We start from the raw sequence: 21,392 nt of genomic DNA, 5'->3' as shown, positions 1-21,392 counted from the left end.
AGTATGAGACAAAGAAAAGAACCCTGGTACTAGTTTCCTGTAAAGACAAAGTATTGCCAGCATTCAGTAATAGACAGCATCGATATAATAAACAGGGTGCACAATTGTTGAGCAAAAGATTTTTCACATTGCATTTCGATTTTGATTGCAATGGAGAATCCATCACCAGCAATCAACATTCTTGAACACTGCGGAATCTCTCCGTCGGCTGAGGCTATCACTGTGACATCTCTGCCTCTCAGTTTCTTCGACATAATGTGGCTCACTTTCCATCCCCTTGGCCGTGTCATCTTCTACGATTTTCCATATTCCACCACTCACTTCACCCAAAATGTTGTTCCAAATCTCAAAACTTCGTTGTCTCTGGCCCTCAAACACTTCACTCCGTTGGCTGGAAATTTGATCATTCCGTCCAATACTGATTCCAACATCGACATTGGCATCCGTTACATGGACGGTGATTCTGTTTCTGTTACATTTGCTGAGTGCACTGGTGCTGTTAATCAATTTTCTGGAAACCATGTACGTCTCGCGGATATAATGAATCCCCTTGTTGCTCAACTTCCCTCGGGTACTTGTGCTGAAATTTCCGGGGAATCTTGTTCTGTAGCTCCTTTGATTGCTGTTCAGGTAACTGTATTTCCAAACCAGGCCATCTGTATTGGAATCACAAACTCCCACGTGGTTGCAGATGGAAACACTATGTTCAACTTTGTGCGGGCATGGGCTTCAATTGCTAAACAGCTTAATATCTGCGAAGCCAAACCTGATACTAATGATTTGATAGCATCAGGGTGTTTCCAGATTCCATGTTACGACAGAAGTTTGATCAAAGACCCCTACGGTCTAGGTCCTTTGTTTAAGAAAATGAGAGCGGCGGGAGGGGCTGGGCGGATGGAGCAATTGATGAAGCAAAAGGAGGATTCTGCTCCTGATTCTTCCAAGATAAAAGTAAGAGCAACATTTGTGATAACTGAAGCCAATATCCAGGCCTTGAAGAACAAAGTTTTAGCCAAACGGCCAACGTTAACACACGTGTCATCATTCACAGCGGTTTGTGCTTATCTTTGGACATGTTTTGCAAAAACACGAGCCACTGTTTGGGAAAGCGCGCATGATCTTGATGAGCTGCAGAACTTTAGTTTTGCTATGGATTCTCGTCCTCGATTGGATCCTCCCCTGCCTGCTAGTTACTTTGGTAATTGCTTGGTTGCGTGTCTTGGCGTGCAGACGGGCAGGGTAATGATAGGGGATGAAGGCCTTGCTGCTGCTGCGGAAGTGTTAGGAAATGCAATCTCTGCAAAGGTTAAGAATGGTCCGATGCACGGAGCAGATAAGTGGATGGAAGAGTTTGCTGGAATTATAAGAGGGGAATGGTATATTGGCATTGCTGGTTCCCCAAAGATGGACTACTACAACAATGTTGATTTCGGATGGGGTAAAGCTCTTAAGTTTGAATTTGTCGAAGAGCCATTATCCTTGTCAAGGTGTAGCAATTCAAAAACTGACATTGAAGTGAGTATAATCCTACCTAAGATTGAAATGGACCTTTTCTCAACTGTGTTCACCCAGGGGTTGCATAATTTGCACGGCTAACAATGTCGTTCAAAAAAAAAAAACATCCCTCAGAGCAGCTAATTGAATATCTTGGTGGAAAAGTGGCTAAATCATGTCTCTTTTTAAATAAATATCAACTTCTTGTGCTTTTACAGGATTGTTTCATCTTAGGTATGTTCACTTGCAGTGATGCGGCTGTTGATACTTGTTTGATCTGCAGAAAGTTGAGTTTCTAGTACTTGTTTCATGTTAGTCTAAGGCATGATTATTGAACTTACAGGCACAATCATACCAGGTCGTGACAATTGCACTTGATCGTTTCTTCACAGTGTTGACTTACTCATTTCCTTTTCTTTTAAATGGAAAACCAAAATAAAGTATTATTTCACTTTATCCGCTAAAATTATTCTGAAATAAGGATTGTCATCGTTTCACTGGTTTGTCATCGTTTCATTAGTTTCTTATATGTATTTATATACAACGGATGCTCAAGGGTACTAGATCTATACTGATAGAGGTTTATTTTTGTCGATATTTTTATCGAATCCGCAAGCAATTTTAAAAGGCCTTCGTAAACACCATTTTCTAGAAGAAAAGAAATTTCAAAAATATGGAGGTTGCATTTGCAACTATATTTATAACTGCTAACAATCATATATGCAACCATAAGTGCAAATTTGAAAAATTCTATTAAAAATTACTTTTTTTTTTGTCATAATACTTTCACGTCAGTGAATTGTACCGAAATAATCGGAAGAGCTTTTTTCATACAAAAACTTTCATCTAACCAACAGTGTTACAGAAATCGGAAATCAGACCTAATTGGTTGAGGTACCGATTCAGGGATTAATCGGAAATCGGGGATTAATCGGAGTGAAAATCGGATTTATTTTAATATTAAAATATTATTTAATATTTAGTTATTATTATATTAGCTATTTAGTAACTAATATATTTACTATATTCATAAACTCTAAAATTATTCATATTTAAAGTAATATAGTATTTTAATTTTAATAATTTATCATATATACTTCGATTAAGAAATATATATAAGGATTAATCGGATTTCAAAAATCTAATCGGTGGCCGACCTTGCAGGGGATTAATCGGTTGAATCGGGGATTTTTAGAACACTGCTAACCAAAGAGCATGTCAAAAAGCCCCACAAAAAATTAGATAAAAATTTATGATGTCTGAAAAAAAAACACTCGAAAAAAAAAATCAGCGGAACTAAGAGGAAAGGAGAACTTTCATTCAAAAAAGTTTATCGACTAACCGAAGGTCATGCAGAGATGGCCCCGAAAATTTAGCCAATAAAACGTTAAGAATTACATTTAATCACATAATTCTTTGTAAATATAGAAAAATGAGTGACACTTCAAAACCAATACTAATATCACAAAAACACCAAAACATCATAAAACCAATTAAAAACAAATCGAAAAATCAACTAAAAGCAACCAAAAACACTTCTTTCTATGTTTCTCTTTTATATCTTTCCACCAAACTTTTTAGCCCCTCTCCCCAACCGATCAACATCAGTGGCTCCAATATTAATTTGATTACTCCATGAGTTAAGGTAAGAATCAGGAAAGTACAGATCCAAGTTCCACATATGCTAAGACATTAACTCGTCCTCAGAATTATTGCTAAGGCATTTGATAAAGTCTTGAAGACTTATCATTGATGATTTTTGGAGCTATTGATACCTCAAACTGTGACCGGATGGATCATGTCAAAACTCCTCTAATTTCTATACAGTTTTATTTGAAAAGTCTAATCATTTTTATTATTTTATATATTTCCAAAATGACAACTTTTTATAATATAAAATACTATTACACCACTACTTTCTTCCCACCACTTTACTCACTTTCATCTAATTTTACTTATTTTTTATCTTTTTTCTTGATCTTCAATATCATAATAAATTATGAAGTTGTGGAAAAATCACATCTTGAGAATTGCGGTGGGTATCGAAAGAGAAGAGAGACCAGTGGTATATACTCAAGAAGATAACAAGAAGAAATAAAATACAAAACAAGTTGTAAAAATGAAATAACATAACTGAAAAATTGTAAAAGTATAATGAAACTTCAAAATCCGCAAATTTACAAATTATTCATTTGAAAAATATATTTTCAGTGATTTCTCATTAAATCAGGGCCAAATTTCAATATATAGAAAGTTTTATGTGAAAATAATGATTGTGTATATAAGTATTTTAAAAAGAGGATAATGTTATAAATAAAAAGTTATTATAATTATAATAAAATAGCATATTTAAATATTTATTTTTACATATGCTTGACGTGATCACGTGATTCATAAACTAATTTAATACATCTGAAATTTACAGATAAATAATTTCTTAAAACACAACATCTTTCTCGAAACTCCAATCTCAGAATCATTGATTGAAATAACTTTTAGAGTGAAAAGAGTGAATAATCAAAACTTTTGATAGAATGAAACTGATACGAGGCAAGTCCATTTCGTTCTTTGCTGAATGAATTATAAAGAGGATTGGTGAGGATTTTACTCTCCCCGCCCACTCACCCAGAGCAATTGCAATGCGGTCGGGCCCAGATATTGATTACTCCCTTTATCCCATTTAATTCTATACGTTATTTTTTAACTGCTCGACACGCATTTCAATGCTCTTATAAAATATAGTTGAGTAACTTTTTTTTGAGATTTTCTTTTTCTTTATAAAAATATAACATCCAAACTTTACTTTAGAAAAGAAAAATTTTAAAAATAGATTGCACAACTACATTTTACAAGAGCATTAAAGTCCGTGCCGCGTTCCCGTCCCCCAATGTATACTACTCAGGGGGACGGAGGGAGTATTTCCGTATCCAGTACTCTCACGGATGACGTAACTGCTTACTATTCCCCCAAGTTGATAGGCCGGCATTAAATAAAATTCAAGAATGGGCTAGCCCCCGGTAAAGAACAACTGTGGGGGATAACATATATTAATACTAGGATGGTGCCCGCTGCCGCGAGCTTAAATGTTAAACAAATATATTTTGGTTGCTCCTTTATATATTCTAATAAATTTTTTTATTTTTGATGATTTGATAAATAATTGTATATATAACAAATATATTTTGGTTGCTCCTTTATATATTCTAATAAACTTTTTTATTTTTGATGATTTGATAAATAATTGTATATATTTAAATAGAAATGAATACGACACGTTAAAATTTAATTACGAATTATGTAGAGTATAATTCGGATACATTATTTGTTATCACATAAAATATGTTTAAGACTTAAACTATATATTGATTTCTATTATTGACTTGATTTCTTATCCATTGAATTTAAAAAAATATCAATTTAAATATGAAATAGAAGTTCAAATCAAATATACTATCATTGTTTATCAAAATGATTGACTTTCCAAGCATCCGAATTTTCAAATCTCAGACTGACTAAATGAAAGAAAACAAGTAATATATTTTCTAGAAGGTAAAGAAAGAAAAACGAAAATGACAATGTGCGTAAAGTCGTAAACAAGAAATCCATGGCAACATCGTATGGTGCCAATTTCCTGAAAAGACAAATAGTAGCCAGCCGAAAGAAATAGACATTGTATTTAGTAGTATAAAATAATCAAGGTAACGCATCATCTTTCAAAACCTTCTTACATTAGAAAAATGGAGGATGTAGCAGCCTCAGTGAGCATTCTTGAACAGTGCGAAGTCACTCCAGCCCCGGACGCTGTCCCCGTATTTTCTCTGCACCTCCCTTTCTACGACTTGCTATGGCTCCCTTTCCACCCCCTCGGCCGCGTCATCTTCTATCATTTCCCTCACTCCACAGACCATTTCATTCAAAAAACTATTCCAAATCTCAAAACCTCGTTGGCTCTTGCCCTCAAGCACTTCACTCCCTTGGCTGGAAAATTGTTTACACCCTCCGATACTAAGTCCGACGCTGAGTGCCTAATTCGGTATTCGGACGGAGACTCGGTCTCCGTCACATTTGCTGAGGGCAGTGGTGATGTTAATTATTTATCGGGGAACCATGTACGAGATGCAGATATATTGAAGTCTCTTGTTCCTCCGCTCTCGTCAACTACTTCTGCTGATACCTCTGCTTCTGCTTTGTTTGCTATTCAAGTTACGGTGTTTCCTAACCGAGCCATATGTATTGGAATCACAAACTCCCATGTAGTTGCGGATGGAAGCTCCGTGTTCAGTTTTATACGAGGATGGGCTTCGATTGCAAGACGACTTGATAACTCTGATGGTGGACTTGAACTTGATATTAGTGATCTCGTGGCGACAGGGGATTACCAGATCCCGAGTTACGACAGGAGTTCTATCCAAGACCCGCACAATCTAGGCGCTATGCTTGCGAAAACAGCCGCCTTGCTAATGGAACAGATCCAGCTACAAAAGGATCGTATGGTTGAAGATCCTTCAAACCCCCGGGTGAGAGCAACGTTTATTTTAACTGAATCCGATCTCCAAGCCCTCAAGAAGACGGTTTTAGCGAACCGGCCAGGCCTCACATACGTCTCATCTTTCACAGTCGCGTGTGCTTATCTGTGGACGTGTTTCGCGAAAGCCCGAGCCACTGCTTCGAAAGAGGACCACAATCTAGACGAGCCACAGAACTTCGGGTTCGTTATGGACTGTCGGACTCGATTAGATCCGCCCCTGCCTGCTTCGTACTTTGGCAATTGCTTAGTTCCATGTGTTGGAGTGAAAACAGGCAGGGTAATGGTAGGAGACGAAGGCCTAGCTGCCGCGGCCGAGGCGTTGGGAAATGCGATTGCTGTGAAGCTTAAGGAAGGTCCCTTACATGGTACGGATAAATGGATGGATGAATTTGCGGGGATAATGAGAGGGGAATGGAACACCGGGATTGCTGGCTCCCCGAAATTGGATTATTACAACAATGTGGATTTCGGATGGGGTAAACCCATGAAATTCGAATTCGTGGATGAGCCATTATCTTTGTCAAAATGTAAAGATTCAAAAATGGACATAGAAGTTGGAGTCGTCATGCCTAAAAATGAGATGGACGTGTTCTCAACAGTTTTCGACCGGGGCTTGCATAATTTGGCCGGCTAAATTCTTTCGAACATATCTGGTGTTGGAATTGTTCAATCATTTTTGTTTTCCCATTGAATTTTCACGCCTCTCTTGACAACATTATTACGGGGTACTTGTTAGTTGTTACGCATGTCCAGTTACAGGATGACGGGAGATCATTTTTGTTGGATCTGCACAAGATCTTCCTGAAAATGCTTGTTCATTCAGTGAAATTTTACTTTTCCTTTTGAGTTCTATTTTGAGAAATTCTGAGACTTGAATGGTTAGATAAACGGTTTGAATTAACTATCTGTTTTGCTTATATTGTTTAACTTATAAGTTATTATTAAGCGAGACAAAGCCATATGGTATTGTGACCGGATATGGTTAATATTTTGTCTGGAGAAGTTCGAGTCTTGTGTATCATAAACATAGCCGGAATTGTTTACCCAACTAAGGTCAAGATTTTTCAGCAGACAAATTTAGTTGACTTCTGACCATTCTAATGTTTTTTTTATTCATTTTCAAAGTAATACTCAGAATTAAGCTTCGAGTCGTGTACGGTGTACCAATTAACCAGGTCGAGTGCTATTACTTTCAAAATAAGAAAAGTTAAATTTTGAGTGGTGTCCTGTCTCTCATCCATACTCTTCGTGCTATTATTATGAATGATTTTAATAGATATTCTATAGGTAAAGACTCTTTTTAATTTAAATGTAACTGGACTGGAATTTCGATCTGAAAATTTGTGATACTACCGATCAGGATATGAATCATGTTCTACAATAATATGGTTATAATTCAATCCAGATCTGAATTCGATAAAATTAAATAAATCAGGATGTGTATCATACCGATCCGATTCAATGAAAGTCCTAAGACAGTCAGAGTATACTTGGCCATGGGGTGTCTTAAAAACCCTATCCAACCCTTTTTTTTTTGACAGAAATGCACTTGCCCGTAATGAGATACACGAATACTCCGAGGAGTTTTCTTCGTTCAAAAAGCTTATTATATAATCGAAAGACATGAAAATATCTCCGGAAGTTTAGACAATAACACTTAATGTCCGAAAAGAAAAACGTCCCAACTTATAAGACCACGCTACCTGAAACAAATACAATCCAATTAATAACAAGAAAATAATAATAATAATAATAATAATAATAATAATAATAAATTTAATTATTAAAATCAATATAGTTCTCAAAAGAAGATAAACCAAAAATTATTTATCAAAAAAAGAAGATAAATAAAAGAAAATAGAAAAAAGTATATCTAACCAAAGGGAGACCCTTTGGCTAGATATAAAACAAGCTAAATAATTACTAAAAATATATAATTAATAATATAAGTAATACAACATAAAACATCTTCAAGATAATATCTAAAATTTTAGGAAACAAATTACATATAATAAACAAGCCAACAAAATGGCACCAAATTGCCTTATACAAGGCCAAATATATACGCCATCAATCATGGTACAAATAAAATTCATTAATCAGCATTAAACATGATTAAAACATTTAGAGCATATTTAAAAGCAATTACTCGAGAAACAAAATAACATTCAAAATGTGCAACTATCAAGCGAGTCAACTTCCCTAAAATAAATATAAATTTAAGTCATCATTTACTAGTATTAAAGCCAATCCATTAAAGTTGACAAGAAACTTACCAATTAAACAAAAAAACCTTAAATCATGCAAGAAAATCATTCAAGAATATTTCTATTCAAAATCACACTAATTGATAGTAACATCTCATCATCACCGACATTGTACTAATATAATCTCGTGATTGTCACTTCGCAATAACGATGTACAAACTTTAATCCTTCCGACCTCAGGAACACAATTGCAAGTAAAACTTGTGACACAACATATTATGAACATAATAAACAAATAAGTTTGACTACACCTCACCAACTTTCTCATCTTCTTGATAAATCTAAAAGACAAAATTAAGACATAAAACAACACCTACAATAATTATTTATCGAACATAAAGAGGGGTGTATTGGATTGAGATTTTAAAGCATTTTTTTGCATTCATGAAATCCGAGGGTATTCGATTGGGATTGTTTGAAATCCATTAAAATTTTGAGGTATTCAATTGGGATTTTAAATTATGCTACAAAATCTGGTGGTATTCAATTGGGATTTTAAATTATGCTTTAAAATCCGATGGTATTCAATTGAGATTGTTTAAAATCCATTAAAATCTGATGGTATTCAAATGCTGATGGATTTTTTTTCATTTCATAAAATGATGGATTTTGTGGCATTTTTCAGTGTATTTTAAGTTTTTTGAAATCCCATCAAAATCAATAGGATTTTGAAGTATTGTACCTAAATCCCATCAACTCTGCGACATTTTATCAAGAATCCGCACAAAATCAAAATCCCATACAATCCATTAAAATCCATAGACTAAAAACAATCAATTAAAATCTCAATCGAATACACCCCCGAAAATAATATTAATGAGAAAATCTGTATATTTACATCAACACTTTTAAAAACACACAATATTGAAAATATTAAGAAAATAATCATATAAACATTTAAGTTAAGAATCGGAGAGAGTACACCATTTATTTGAATGTCGAAATCTTTATACGTAAATGAGCCATAGCCGTACGATCAAAGGACGTGTGTATCATGGTCGTTGGAAAGGAAGCATAGAAAAACCCTGAATGAGAATAAAGTACGGCAACTGAACGATCAATGACCTGACTCGTTCGAGCGATAAAGCGGTGATAGACCGGAGATAGAACTCGGCGACAGTGACGACGAATGAGTCGGCAAAAAAAATACGACAACTGCACGAATTAAATTACATATGAAAGGGGGAAGAGAAGGAGGTGAGAGAGGGGAGAGAGAGGGAGGGGAGGGGATTGAGTGAGAGGGGGGGAGAGAGAGCAGTGTATGCTACAAATCTTCACCCTATCCAACCTTTTTTATAGTTTAATATTCTGTAAGTTTAAAGATTGAACAATATTCTGGACATAAACTTGGCAAGTAAAATAATTTGGAAACATGATTACTATCAGGCAAAAACAAAGGATTACGAAAAGAAAATAGCACACTTGAAAAAGTCAGATTCTGTTTAGCACCTGTGTTTGTAACTTAAACATTTTTAGTTTTAGCAGATATTGAATGCATTTCGTGTAAACTATTGTGTTAAAACGGATATTCTTAAGAAAACATCACTGGAATGACTATGCTTCTTCGTTCAGAGTTTTTTCTGCACAAAATTTTCGCTTAGACGATATTAAAAGAGACATCAAATATGAATGTGACACCTTTTTTATAATTAAATACACATAGTCAAAAGATAAAGTTCGAACTCTCAACCTAAGAGAAGGAGATACCATCAAACCGATAGTTTATTTGTGCCCTCTTTAATTTATTTGAGATCAAGACAAAGAAAAATAGGATATCGTGCATAAGAACAAAGAAATACTCGCATCATAGATAAATTAGTGAGGCCCCCAACATATGAGTTGCATAACAGTCTCGGCCCTAGCAGCTTCCCTCATCTTACTTTTTTCGTCATCGCAGACCTGCTTCACCGGTTCTTTAATGCCAGAGGTAACCCTTCCAACACTTGCTTTGTCGGAATCCGATAAGCTTTTCCCATGAGTGTGCTTAATTAACCCCCTAGGGTTTTGTTCTTTTGGCCCTTGGAGGGTTCTTAAAATGGTCCTGCTCATGTGCCTCAAGCTCATACTCTTTACCAGGGCCGTGACCTGTACAATATAGAAAGGACAATTGTGTGATAAGATGTCATTATTTCTTGGTCAAGAGGCTACGATGAAATTAAATAAGACCTTATAAAATCTGACAACCGGAAATTATTATTGCCTTTTCATAAATTATATCCTACAAATTTGGTAACTGAAAGACCATACCGCTGTTTTTGCAGTTGTTATATAATATGATTTCCATACCATTTTTCGAATTTTAATTAATAAATTTAGTTACAATAGAAATAAGCCTACAAACTTTACGAAAAAACCCATCTAAGTTACGATTAAAGCTTACGCTATACAGATATTGCCCGGTTTTCTTCGTTCACGGGTATTATTATATTCTTTCGGGTGTTTTCTTTTCGATATTGAAGGGTTTTTATCTAAATTTTCGAGGATATATATCTTTGCATGCTCTTCGATTAGATGAAAATACTTTTTTTTATAGAAAGAAGCCATTCCAAAACTTACGCTATACTGACATTATCCGACTATTAGTAACAAATGAGAATTGAGAACTAACAAACACAACTGGTTTGAAATTTGATTATGATTTACAAAACTAATGATGCCAGTCGCCAGATTCAACTAGCAACTAGAGGCTACCCATTAATTCGGTCCCCAACACATAAGATAAATAGCGTTTTCAACTTTCTCTAGTTCCCTTTTTCTCCGCTCCTTCTCATCAACCCCGTCTTTCTTCACTGGTTCTCTTTGACTAGAAACCCATCTCTCTGTCTTAGACTCTCCAGTAGATTCTGATCTCGATTTCACTCGTTTCGATCCGGCAAACATCATGGCTCTTAAGCTTTGCTGGTGAAGTATGAGTCTCAGCTGAGCTCAAAAGATCCTGCTTGATCAGCCAAAATCTTTGGTATGTATCTGTATTCTGTTCACTGTCACAAATTGAAAAGATATCAATACCCTTTATTAATAAGCGAAACCACGTTTCGGTGGAACATCGGTACTAAAGTACCAAAATTCGGTCACTTTCATATTGATTAGAATTTTATAGTCATTATTATATTATTATCAAAAGACTTCAATATTGAATAAAATTTTATTATTAAAGACCTCAATATTCATTAGGAAAGTGAAAAATTTCTGTATTGATTAGAATTTTATTATTAAGAACTTCAATATTGATTAGGAGAATGTTATATAAATTTTTTATTTAATAACAATAACCATTATAGAATTATGAAAAGATTTTCATATTGTTAATATTTTATACTTATTATTATACATTTTTAGATTTTTATAATTATTATTATACAATTATGAAAAGAATTCTAATTAATAAGCGAAACCACGTTTCGGTGGAACATCGGTACTAAAGTACCAAAATTCGGTCACTTTCATATTGATTAGAATTTTATAGTCATTATTATATTATTATCAAAAGACTTCAATATTGAATAAAATTTTATTATTAAAGACCTCAATATTCATTAGGATAGTGAAAGATTTCTGTATTGATTAGAATTTTATTATTAAGAACTTCAATATTGATTAGGAGAATGTTATATAAATTTTTTATTTAATAACAATAACCATTATAGAATTATGAAAAGATTTTCATATTGTTAGGATTTTATACTTATTATTATACATTTTTAGGTTTTTATAATTATTATTATACAATTATGAAAAGAATTCTATATTTATTCAGATTTTATTATTAATAATTTCAAAATTGGTTAAGATTATTATCATACTATAAAAAGACTTCCATGGTGTTTAGGATTTTGTAATATAACATTTATCCTATCCGCACAGTTAAATCGCAAACAATTTAACTTATGAAACAGTTCTATAAAATTCATATCAAAATTTGGCTATCATCATTTTATTTTTTATTTAACAATTATTACTATTATCAAAGAACTTCTATATTTGACAGGATTTTGTATTATAACAATTATCTCACTAATAAATATATATTACCAACAAAATTATTTGCTTTAGTTTTTTAAAACTCAAATAATTTAATATATGGAACAACTCTATAAATCTTTTATCATGCTTCAGAGTTCAAATAAATAACGAGTTCATATTGATATTAATATAATATTCTATCAATAGAATAATAATGTCAACGAAATTATTCGTTTTAATTTTTAAAACTCATACAATTTAATTTACGAAATAAATTTATAAAACTTCTATCATATTCCAGAATTAAAATAAACAAGATTCAATATTGATACCAAAGTATCAAAAAACTTGATCATATATTTTTTAATAATTATCATTATTATCATTTAGTGTTTTTCAGAAAAGTACGATAAAGACGAATAATGGAATAAGGCGGTGGCAACATTGACTTGACAAATGGAAACTAAAAAAAAATGAAGTCATTGTCCATATTTCAACATATAATAAAAGAACCGAAACTCTAGACATACGTCAAATATTCGTTTTAATTTTTAAAACTCATACAATTTAATTTACGAAACAAATTTATAAAATTTCTATCATATTTCAGAATTAAAATAAACAAGATTCAATATTGATACCAAAGTACCAATAAACCTGGTCATATTTTTTTTAATAATAATAATTATTATCATTCAGTGTTTTCCAGAAGATTGCGATAAAGACGAATAAGGCGATGGTAACACTGACTTGACAAATAAAAACTCAAAAAAAAATGAAGTCATTATCCATATTGCAACATATAATAAAAGAACCAAAACTCTAGACATACGTCAAATTATTTGATATCAAATTACTTTTGGAAAGTTAATTAATTTTGTCAAACTATAATATCAGTTTATCAAACAACTACTACAGCTGTTAAATCTACAAAAACTCCAAATATAATTATATATAACGTTTGCCTAATAATTGAATATAACAATTACGACTTAAAAATTTGAATTTTATTCGAGATTAAAGACGCTGTAAACGAACTTATATGTGTTGATCTTGAATATTATTTTCACAATTTAAAAATCATCAAACAACATAGTGATTTTACTAAAATAAATATATTTGTAAACATAGTGATGTTTACAAATATATTGTAGACTAAAAAAAAATTAAAATTGAAACGAGTAGATTATTTTTAAATAATTTTGGACGCCAATACTCTTATTTTGTGAATTCCATAGAACAGAGACTCATATTGTTATGAAATAAATTTAAAGTAGGATCAAATTTTAATATATTGAAAGTCTTATATTAAATAACAATAATTTAAATATCATTTAAAAACAATAATTTAAATAAGTATAATAAAAATATGATAATCTAACTAAAAAAGACATTATTCTTCCAATAAATAACAAATTTTAAAATTTTATTTAAACCCGTGCTTGGCACGGGCTATCAACTAGTAAATATAAAAACCAATTGATGAACTCTATGTCAGTTCTATAGTAAACTTAACACACACTTGGCTACTAGTGCCTGTGCTGGTGCGTATATATACGTGTCACGTGTGCTGTTATGTTTCTCTTGGACTTCACGCACATGCCTCATTCTGTTTGCACAAGCCTGTGGTTTTATCCAGAAACATTAGGCCATAATCCACAAGTTTGGTATATTGACATAACAGGCCCAGGCTTTAGTTTATATTAGTACGCGCTAAGTTTTGTTTTCTAGACAGATTCGAATCACCATGGTCGGCAACCGATTAGTGTAATGAGAATCGGAATTGAGAATGAGGTGGACGAGAATTAAGGTTAATATGAGTGAAAATTATATAGAATCTCAAATATAGTTATGGTATAATTTACGCCTATAACAGAAATGAGGTTCTAATTCTTAACAAATAATTTTTTAATCCAAACACTACACAAAATAAGAATTTCGATCCCCGTTAACCGGACTTATTAATTATGAACCAAAACTTTCATAAATAAATATTTAATAGATCACAAGGACGCTGTATTGCTCAAAACCGCTGGCTAGTTATAACAACTCTCCCCCTGTTTTTTCCAAACTGTGCACTCAGGTCTTCCACCATATTACTCCTGCTTCCCGCGGCCCCGCCATCTGATCTGAGAATTTCTACTCACCATCTGATCTGAGAATTTCTTCTCAAACTCTGACTCTGTAGATATCAACTACATGTGATGTTGATGAAAGATGAGTTACTAATAAATTTAAAACCTTGCTTGTCCATCTTTCTGAATCAATAGCATATAATTTGAAAGCTAAGGCTGGGGTGAAAAGTGAAAACAGAGTTCAGTTCTTGTAAAAACAGATGGAATACATGCATATGCTATATATTAGTACAAGGCTAGGCACCATGAACCTTATTACAGAAATAAAATGTTGAATTGTTTTGAGAGTCAAGTATCCTCTGTTACTTGATCAAACCCTTCGGTGAAGATAGTTGAAAGCATTCATTCCATCTTTTGAGAAGCAAAATCCAAATTCCAGATCACCCCCGGAATCCCTTGATCCAGCAAGCGCAAACTTCTCTCAAAATAACTTCATACATTTTTGATTGCCCCAACCAAAATCGGTAATATAATAGTAAAGCTTTGGTGATCCAGCAACCTTAAATGTTAGCTGGCCTCTTGTCGCTCAATCTTATCAAAAATCATATCTAACTCTTTTAACACTCCCTCCTTGTTCTTTATTTTTCATCAATGACCTCTCTTATGTTCTTAACTGCAATCCAAAAGCCTTCTTCTCCTACTAATTGGATGGATTTTAGGGTAGACCAACAAGGCAAAGCCACCATTCTAAAATAATTTGATTATTTGAAGCAATTGGTGGATCTAGACGTGCCCGAACGTCCATAGCAAAAACAAAATGCTCATCCACCTCAACTTCAACATTTCTTTGCCATGCAAGCCCATGCATAGGCACAAATGATACACCACCACAAAACGAGCTCGGCTCGTTTAACTAAACGAGCCGAGTCGAGCCTACTTAAACGAGTTCGAGCCGGGCGAGCTCGCGAGCCGCCCGACTCGAATTACAGCTCTACCTGCGTGTCTAACTTGTAATGCTTGACGCTCACCTCCAACATTTTATATATCACTTGAATTCTGATACCTGGTTAGGGTTACAATGCGACTTCATACAGATTACATTCTCCTAATTAATGTGACGTTGATTTTCAATTCGTTAGAGTAGTATATATACTTGAGTTTGCTTTAGATCTTTAGATTTCTGATGTACCCTTTACTTCTTCTAATCGGGCTCTTTGAATGTTGGGTTTTCTTGCCATTCTCTTATTGTTGGCATGCCCAAATTATTAAGAAAATAAAAATTTATATTTTAAAATAGATTAGAGAAAATAGTGGGATGTCGATCATTTATTTTGATAAAATATCAACTAAAAGATTTTGGTTTAAACCAACTTCGCCTTTGAACATGGAGAATCTTCGTCTAAGATAATGACCTGGTAATTCGCACACTTAAATGTTTATTTATGTTCATGCTAAAATACTGACGACAGAAGAAAGAAGAGAATACGTGCCAAATTAGTGACAAAAAAGAAAGAAGGGAATACATGTTAAACTATGTGGGCTTTAAAAACTGTAAGGTTGTGTTCACTTGGAGTGAATGAAATGGAGGAAGAATGGAATGAAGTTTGTACTCTAAAATGGTGTTGATCAAAAAAAATGTATATAATTTTCATTCCTTCAATCATTCCAACCTTACTATTTTGATTATAATTGTAACCCACATGTTTTGGAAGGAATGCTCATTCCATTTCAACATCATGTTTATTCCAATCTTTCTCACAAAAAAATTAACTACATTCATATTTTGTCATCATTATCTCATACTTTCTTCTTTCTCCCTAAAACTTCTATATAATTTTTCATTCCATTCTCCCTTCATTCCATTCCATGAAGTGAACACAACCTAATTCTGTAACTACCATTCTTATATATTTTTATCTTTTACAAATGCATGGGCCAGCAGCCTCTGTTCTTTTCTTCCCTAAAAATTACGCATGAATGAATAATGATAGTGCGGCCACTGCATGGACACTTGGACAGTAGTGATTATAAAAGCTAGCTCTGCAGGACCTGCAAATTACAAACATGCTTTCAAATTTTACTGATCAGGTTCTGATTTCAGATTTTTATTTAACAATTCAAATTCACTCGTTCATCCTGACAAAAAAAATAAAAAAAATTCACTCGTTTATCTTATCAAATATTGTGTGTTTACCTAAAACTCGCTAAGAAATAAGTTGAGTTTGTATCACTGCAGAACAATACAAGTAGATCTAGTAGAGTTACCCCGAACAATTTTGTGACAAAGTTAAAAAATTCAAATGAAGAATATTATTTGAAGCGTGAAAATGAGGGCCTTGGAAGAACGAGATTGCTTCCGGCTTAAGTTAATAACTTCAAAGGTTAAGTTTGGAAACAAGGAGGATTGTTTTATTTGAAATAACATTTATCGGAGATTTCTCCCTTAAAAGATGGTTCAGAAATCAGAATCAAGTAATGAGTTTTGGCCTCTGTCCAAAAAAAAAAATAGTAATGAGTTTTGGCTGTTTTATGGTCTCTGTGACCGGTTAGAATCGAGTTGATTTTTTAACTCCTTAGAACATTTCTAATACACTCCTACGTAGACTATCAACATTAAAAAATATGAGAAAAAATAGAGTTCAAGAAAATGTTGGTAGTTCTTAAAGTTTTTAAATCATTAGAGTCTTTTTTCTTTTCTCTCTCTTTTTTTTTATTTGCTAAATATCTTTTCTCTCTTTTAAGACTTAAGAGTCACACCTCGACTCTTAACTTATTTTTATAAAAAAATATTTTCTCTCTCATTTGAATTTGAATTTTTGTCATAGTGAACTTCAAATAAAAATAAAATATAATGTTATGAGTGGGTATAAAGAATATTATTAGAGTTCAAATTCTTAATGTAATAATTGACTAAAAGATTAATATTTTATACTATATTAAGTAGTTAATTAGGAGACTATTGGATATGTTCTTAGTTAATATCATCAAAAGATTTTGTTTGGATGGAAGGGCTCAAAATAGTAAATAAGAGAAATCTCAATGGTGTTATCTATTTTGAACTCCTAAAATATAATAAATTAATGGTTATCTAAAATATAGATAATTAAAAAGTTGTTTTACTTCAACGGTTTTTCCTATAATCATTTATATATTTGAAAAAATTATATTTTATTAGAACTTCTACTATGATGGAGAAAATAACAAAAGGAGGAAAAATGAAAAATCACTACACCATAGATTGGCTATTGCAACCAGATTTTTCAAATTTTATCGAAAAACATTGCAATTGAGGAATGAGTTCGTCTAATTTGCAAGGGTTTTTAATGACATTGCAGTAGAGTTTAAAAACATTGCAACAGAAGTGAAAAAAATTGGTGAGAGTTTAAAGTGCATTCTATTGCAATGCTGTATATAAACATTGCAATAGATTACCGATTTTGGGCCCAAAATTAAGCGGGCTTGCTGATAAAAGAAAGAAAAAAGAAGCGGGCTTTTTTACAATTCCTTTCCCCGCTATCAAATTAAAAAAAACACAAACAAAATAATAAAATAACAAACAAAATAGAACTTAAACACTCAAATTCGGCTTTAGACAAACTAAAAGAACACGCACAGCTGAGTAACTAAAGCTGTGTTAGGAGATTAGTTGTGTGGAGAGGAGATTAGCTTTGTGGAGAGAAGATTGAAGCTGTGTGGAGATTGTTAACAAGCTGTGCGAACGGGTATGTGTTTTCCCCCAAATCCTGTTTTCCCGATCTGTTCGATTCTTGCTTGCTGAAATGTGTTCGATTCTTGCTTGTTTTTCTTTCAATCTTGCTTAATTTGTCTTCTTTCTTGCTTTTATGTATATGTTTTCACTCAACTGAGTTTTATGGACTTTTTTTTGGTTAGGGTTTATTTGGGTTTTCGTTTTTACATATATGCGTTAATTAGGGTTTATATATATGTACTAATTTCTTATTTTTTTATGTTAATTTGTGTTTATGTGTATCTCCTTTCTTTTGTGTTTGTAATTAATCCTGGAAAAGAATGAGGGTAGAGATTTATTAATTTAACTATTTAAGTGCCCTGTTTTTACATGTCTGTGCATTCCCTGTTAATATGTTTGAGCCTATTAGTAATATATCTAATGACAAATTCGTTGCATTGAAACTAACAGTATGGTGCCTAATCCTTGTGGTAGGGATATTTTTTTGGGTGGATTACTCCTCTTATGCAGCAAGGATACAAAAGACCTATTACTGAAAAGGATGTTTGGAAGTTAGATACATGGGATCAGACTGAAACATTAAGGACAAAGTACATATGATCTTGGCCTTCTAATACTACTTTCCTTTCTTTTGGGTCCCATACTGATAAGTAAATTAGTAATAAATAAGAACTAGTTGAAATGTACAAGTTTTAACTCTCAAATTGTTTTAGGTTTTTGCAATGCTGGATGGAAGAATCTCAAAAGGAGAAACCATGGCTATTATGTGCTTTAAATAGTAGTCTTGGAAGAAGGTATAAACTGAATAATACCACTTGTGGTTTGTGACATGTACCTCTGTTCTGACATATAGATTTCTATTTTGTACTGAATTATATTTAATTGTTCTCTGCAGGTTTTGGTTGGGTGGATTTTTCAAAGTAAGGCTAAGTTGTTTAGTGTCAATTTAGAACTTCAAATCCATTTAATCGAAATTCATCTGCTCTCACTATCTCCGACCTAAACTTCTAAAAGCATACCACACATTACCAGGTACTTTCATTTACTTGCATCATAAAGTCTCCTATATCCCTTTACGACAACTTAGTACTCAAGATAATTCAAGTGCCATAGATTAAATTATGTCATATCTTTTGTCAAAAACGGGTTTCCTTGGTATAATGTAGGCTCCAGGATTATTGAATTTGATTACTTGGCTGATTGACGACTCCTTTGAGTTAACTTTAAGGCACATATATTGGGAAGAGATTCCTAAAAACTGAACTTTCAAGTGATTTTTGATAGTATACTAAACTTGGATGATCCAGATGAAGCTAATGTTTGGTAAACAAGATAAAGTCGTGAATGATCACACCAGAAAATGTGGCTTTTGATATTTATATCAAACTAAGAATGATAAATATATGGTTTTAGGTTTTTAACCCTTTTGTGTTCAACTTGTAGATTGGAAATGATCTCTCACAGTTTGCAGGACCTGTTATATTAAACCGTCTCTTGCAGGTTCTCACTAATACATATATTTTATATTTTCTCTCATCAAATTTTTTTACCTATAGCTTGCAATTAGACTGATCCTAGTGCTATTAAAATTGCAGTATGTGCAACTCCTAAAGATACTCCAGCTTCAATTTCTGCTTTGCGAAAAAGAAAGATTAATCAGGACTTCAGGAGCCTTCTAAGGAGATGCAATTTCTTGGTCGCAAGACCAGAATGGTTCGAGCCTCCAAGGGAGATGCCATTACAACAATTGCACAAATACATTACTCTAGATTAATATCTTTTGGAGAAGACAAAATCTGTAGAAGTGCTCATGTGCAAACTTTAGCCTTATTTTGCTTGAACTTTTAGACTTGGTTATTTGCTCATGTTTGAACAATAGTAATAGGACTATAGTACTGCTTGTTGACTTTTTGGATTGGTGAATGTTGGATTGTATTTTGATATACCAATTAAATTTGGTGGTTTTTAATGAAATGTGAAGGTCATGCCAATTTTTTTTTAAATTAGCGTTACAGTAAAAGATAAATGGTTGCTATATTATTCAAATTGGTTAATAAAAGTTGTTGCAATCCTAGGTATTGCAATGCTATTATATGCGTTGTTGTATTATTAAATCTGTTGCCATAAGCTGATTTTGCAACTACAAAACTGTGTTGCAATATGACCCCAAATTAGTTGCCATAAGGCCCTATGGCAACCAGACCAAACATAACGCCTAATTTTTGCATATTCGTTGCCATATAACTTATTGCAATGGATTTGTGCCATATAGCAATGAGTTTTTAGAGTTGCAATAACCAATCTATGGTGTAGTGAATGAAAGAACATAAGAGAAGGAGATGAGGTGGAAGAAATAAGGTTTACTTTTCTATCCCGTTAAGAATGGGTTTTGCTTTCTCTCACCTGAAAATATTAGGTAAGGAAAGGATTGTTGGATTGAGCAAAAATTATCGATCACTGGGTGACAGAGTTGTGGAAACACTTGTTTCTTCCATATTTTGGAACTTAACTCCCTGGAACAATAGGCTACTGCTGAAATACAGAAGAATTGAAATATCTCTACAAGAACTTCAAATCATTCTCTTAAAGCTCAAAGCATATGTACCTACGGGATATAGGAAGAGAAAAATACCGAAGATTTCACATAGTATGTGGCTGTTTGGGAACAACTTTTAAGCCAGCTTCTGGGTTTATAAGTTAGAAGCACTTATTTCGTACCGTTTGTGTAAAAAGTTAAGAAGTACTTATACAAAGCTAGGAATGCTAGCTTTTGTTTCAGGGTTTCTACTTATTTCCCAAACACTTTAATCACTTTTAAGTCTTAACTTGCTTCTAACTTCTACTCCACTTTTTTATTTTAAGTAAGAAGCACTTATTTTAAGCCCAACCAAACGGCCCCTATATTTGATCGAAAAAGAAATATGATTTATTTCGTACCCTTCGCTCAAGGAGAAAATGCAATTTTTACTTTTTAAACCCTTAATTTTGTCCACGTAAACTCATTCTATATAGGTAAGGGAGATGTTCTTGGAGTTGCTATAGGAGCATATCCAACCCATACAAACCAAACCAGTTAGCTAAATTCTAGTTAGCATTTCATATAATTAATCGGTATATATAATAATTTTCTTCTCCAACCAGAATGTATTAGTAATGATTTTTTTAGCTAAACTCTCTTGATATTTTATATTTGTTGATCCATTCTCATTATCTATAAATGTCCATTTCATTTCTTTTTAAATATTACTTGCCTAAAATGTAAGATCCCACTTTGAATGGGTTATATCGGGGAGGGGTGCCTTCGGGAACGCGAACACAGGTGTATTAATATTTTACACTTACTGCAGGTCGAGCTC

At 33.0% G+C, this 21,392-nt stretch overlaps 2 protein-coding genes and 1 long non-coding RNA gene across 3 annotated transcripts; all 3 read left to right on the top strand.

The window, feature by feature from the left end:
* The first annotated feature begins 45 nt into the window (after nucleotides 1–45).
* Nucleotides 46–1,795, top strand: LOC108226738 (malonyl-coenzyme A:anthocyanin 3-O-glucoside-6''-O-malonyltransferase). The gene has a single exon (XM_017401732.2). It carries the CDS (start codon nucleotides 151–153, stop codon nucleotides 1,594–1,596), a length of 1,446 nt encoding a protein of 481 aa, XP_017257221.1. The 5' UTR covers nucleotides 46–150; the 3' UTR covers nucleotides 1,597–1,795.
* A 3,366-nt stretch (nucleotides 1,796–5,161) lies between these two features.
* On the top strand, nucleotides 5,162–6,923 carry LOC108224489 (phenolic glucoside malonyltransferase 1). The gene has a single exon (XM_017399130.2). The coding sequence runs from the start codon at nucleotides 5,232–5,234 to the stop codon at nucleotides 6,654–6,656; it is 1,425 nt and encodes a 474-aa protein (XP_017254619.1). The 5' UTR covers nucleotides 5,162–5,231; the 3' UTR covers nucleotides 6,657–6,923.
* A 6,625-nt stretch (nucleotides 6,924–13,548) lies between these two features.
* Nucleotides 13,549–20,022, top strand: LOC108227058 (uncharacterized). The gene is made up of 6 exons (XR_010284927.1): nucleotides 13,549–18,049; nucleotides 18,511–18,626; nucleotides 18,750–18,830; nucleotides 18,932–19,068; nucleotides 19,480–19,536; nucleotides 19,632–20,022. It is a non-coding gene; the product is annotated as an uncharacterized LOC108227058 (long non-coding RNA).
* Nucleotides 20,023–21,392: the final 1,370 nt, after the last annotated feature.

The sequence above is a fragment of the Daucus carota genome, chromosome 6 (genome assembly GCF_001625215.2).
Source record: "Daucus carota subsp. sativus chromosome 6, DH1 v3.0, whole genome shotgun sequence".
NCBI lineage: Eukaryota > Viridiplantae > Streptophyta > Magnoliopsida > Apiales > Apiaceae > Daucus > Daucus carota.
This window is presented reverse-complemented; position numbering and strand designations above follow the sequence as displayed.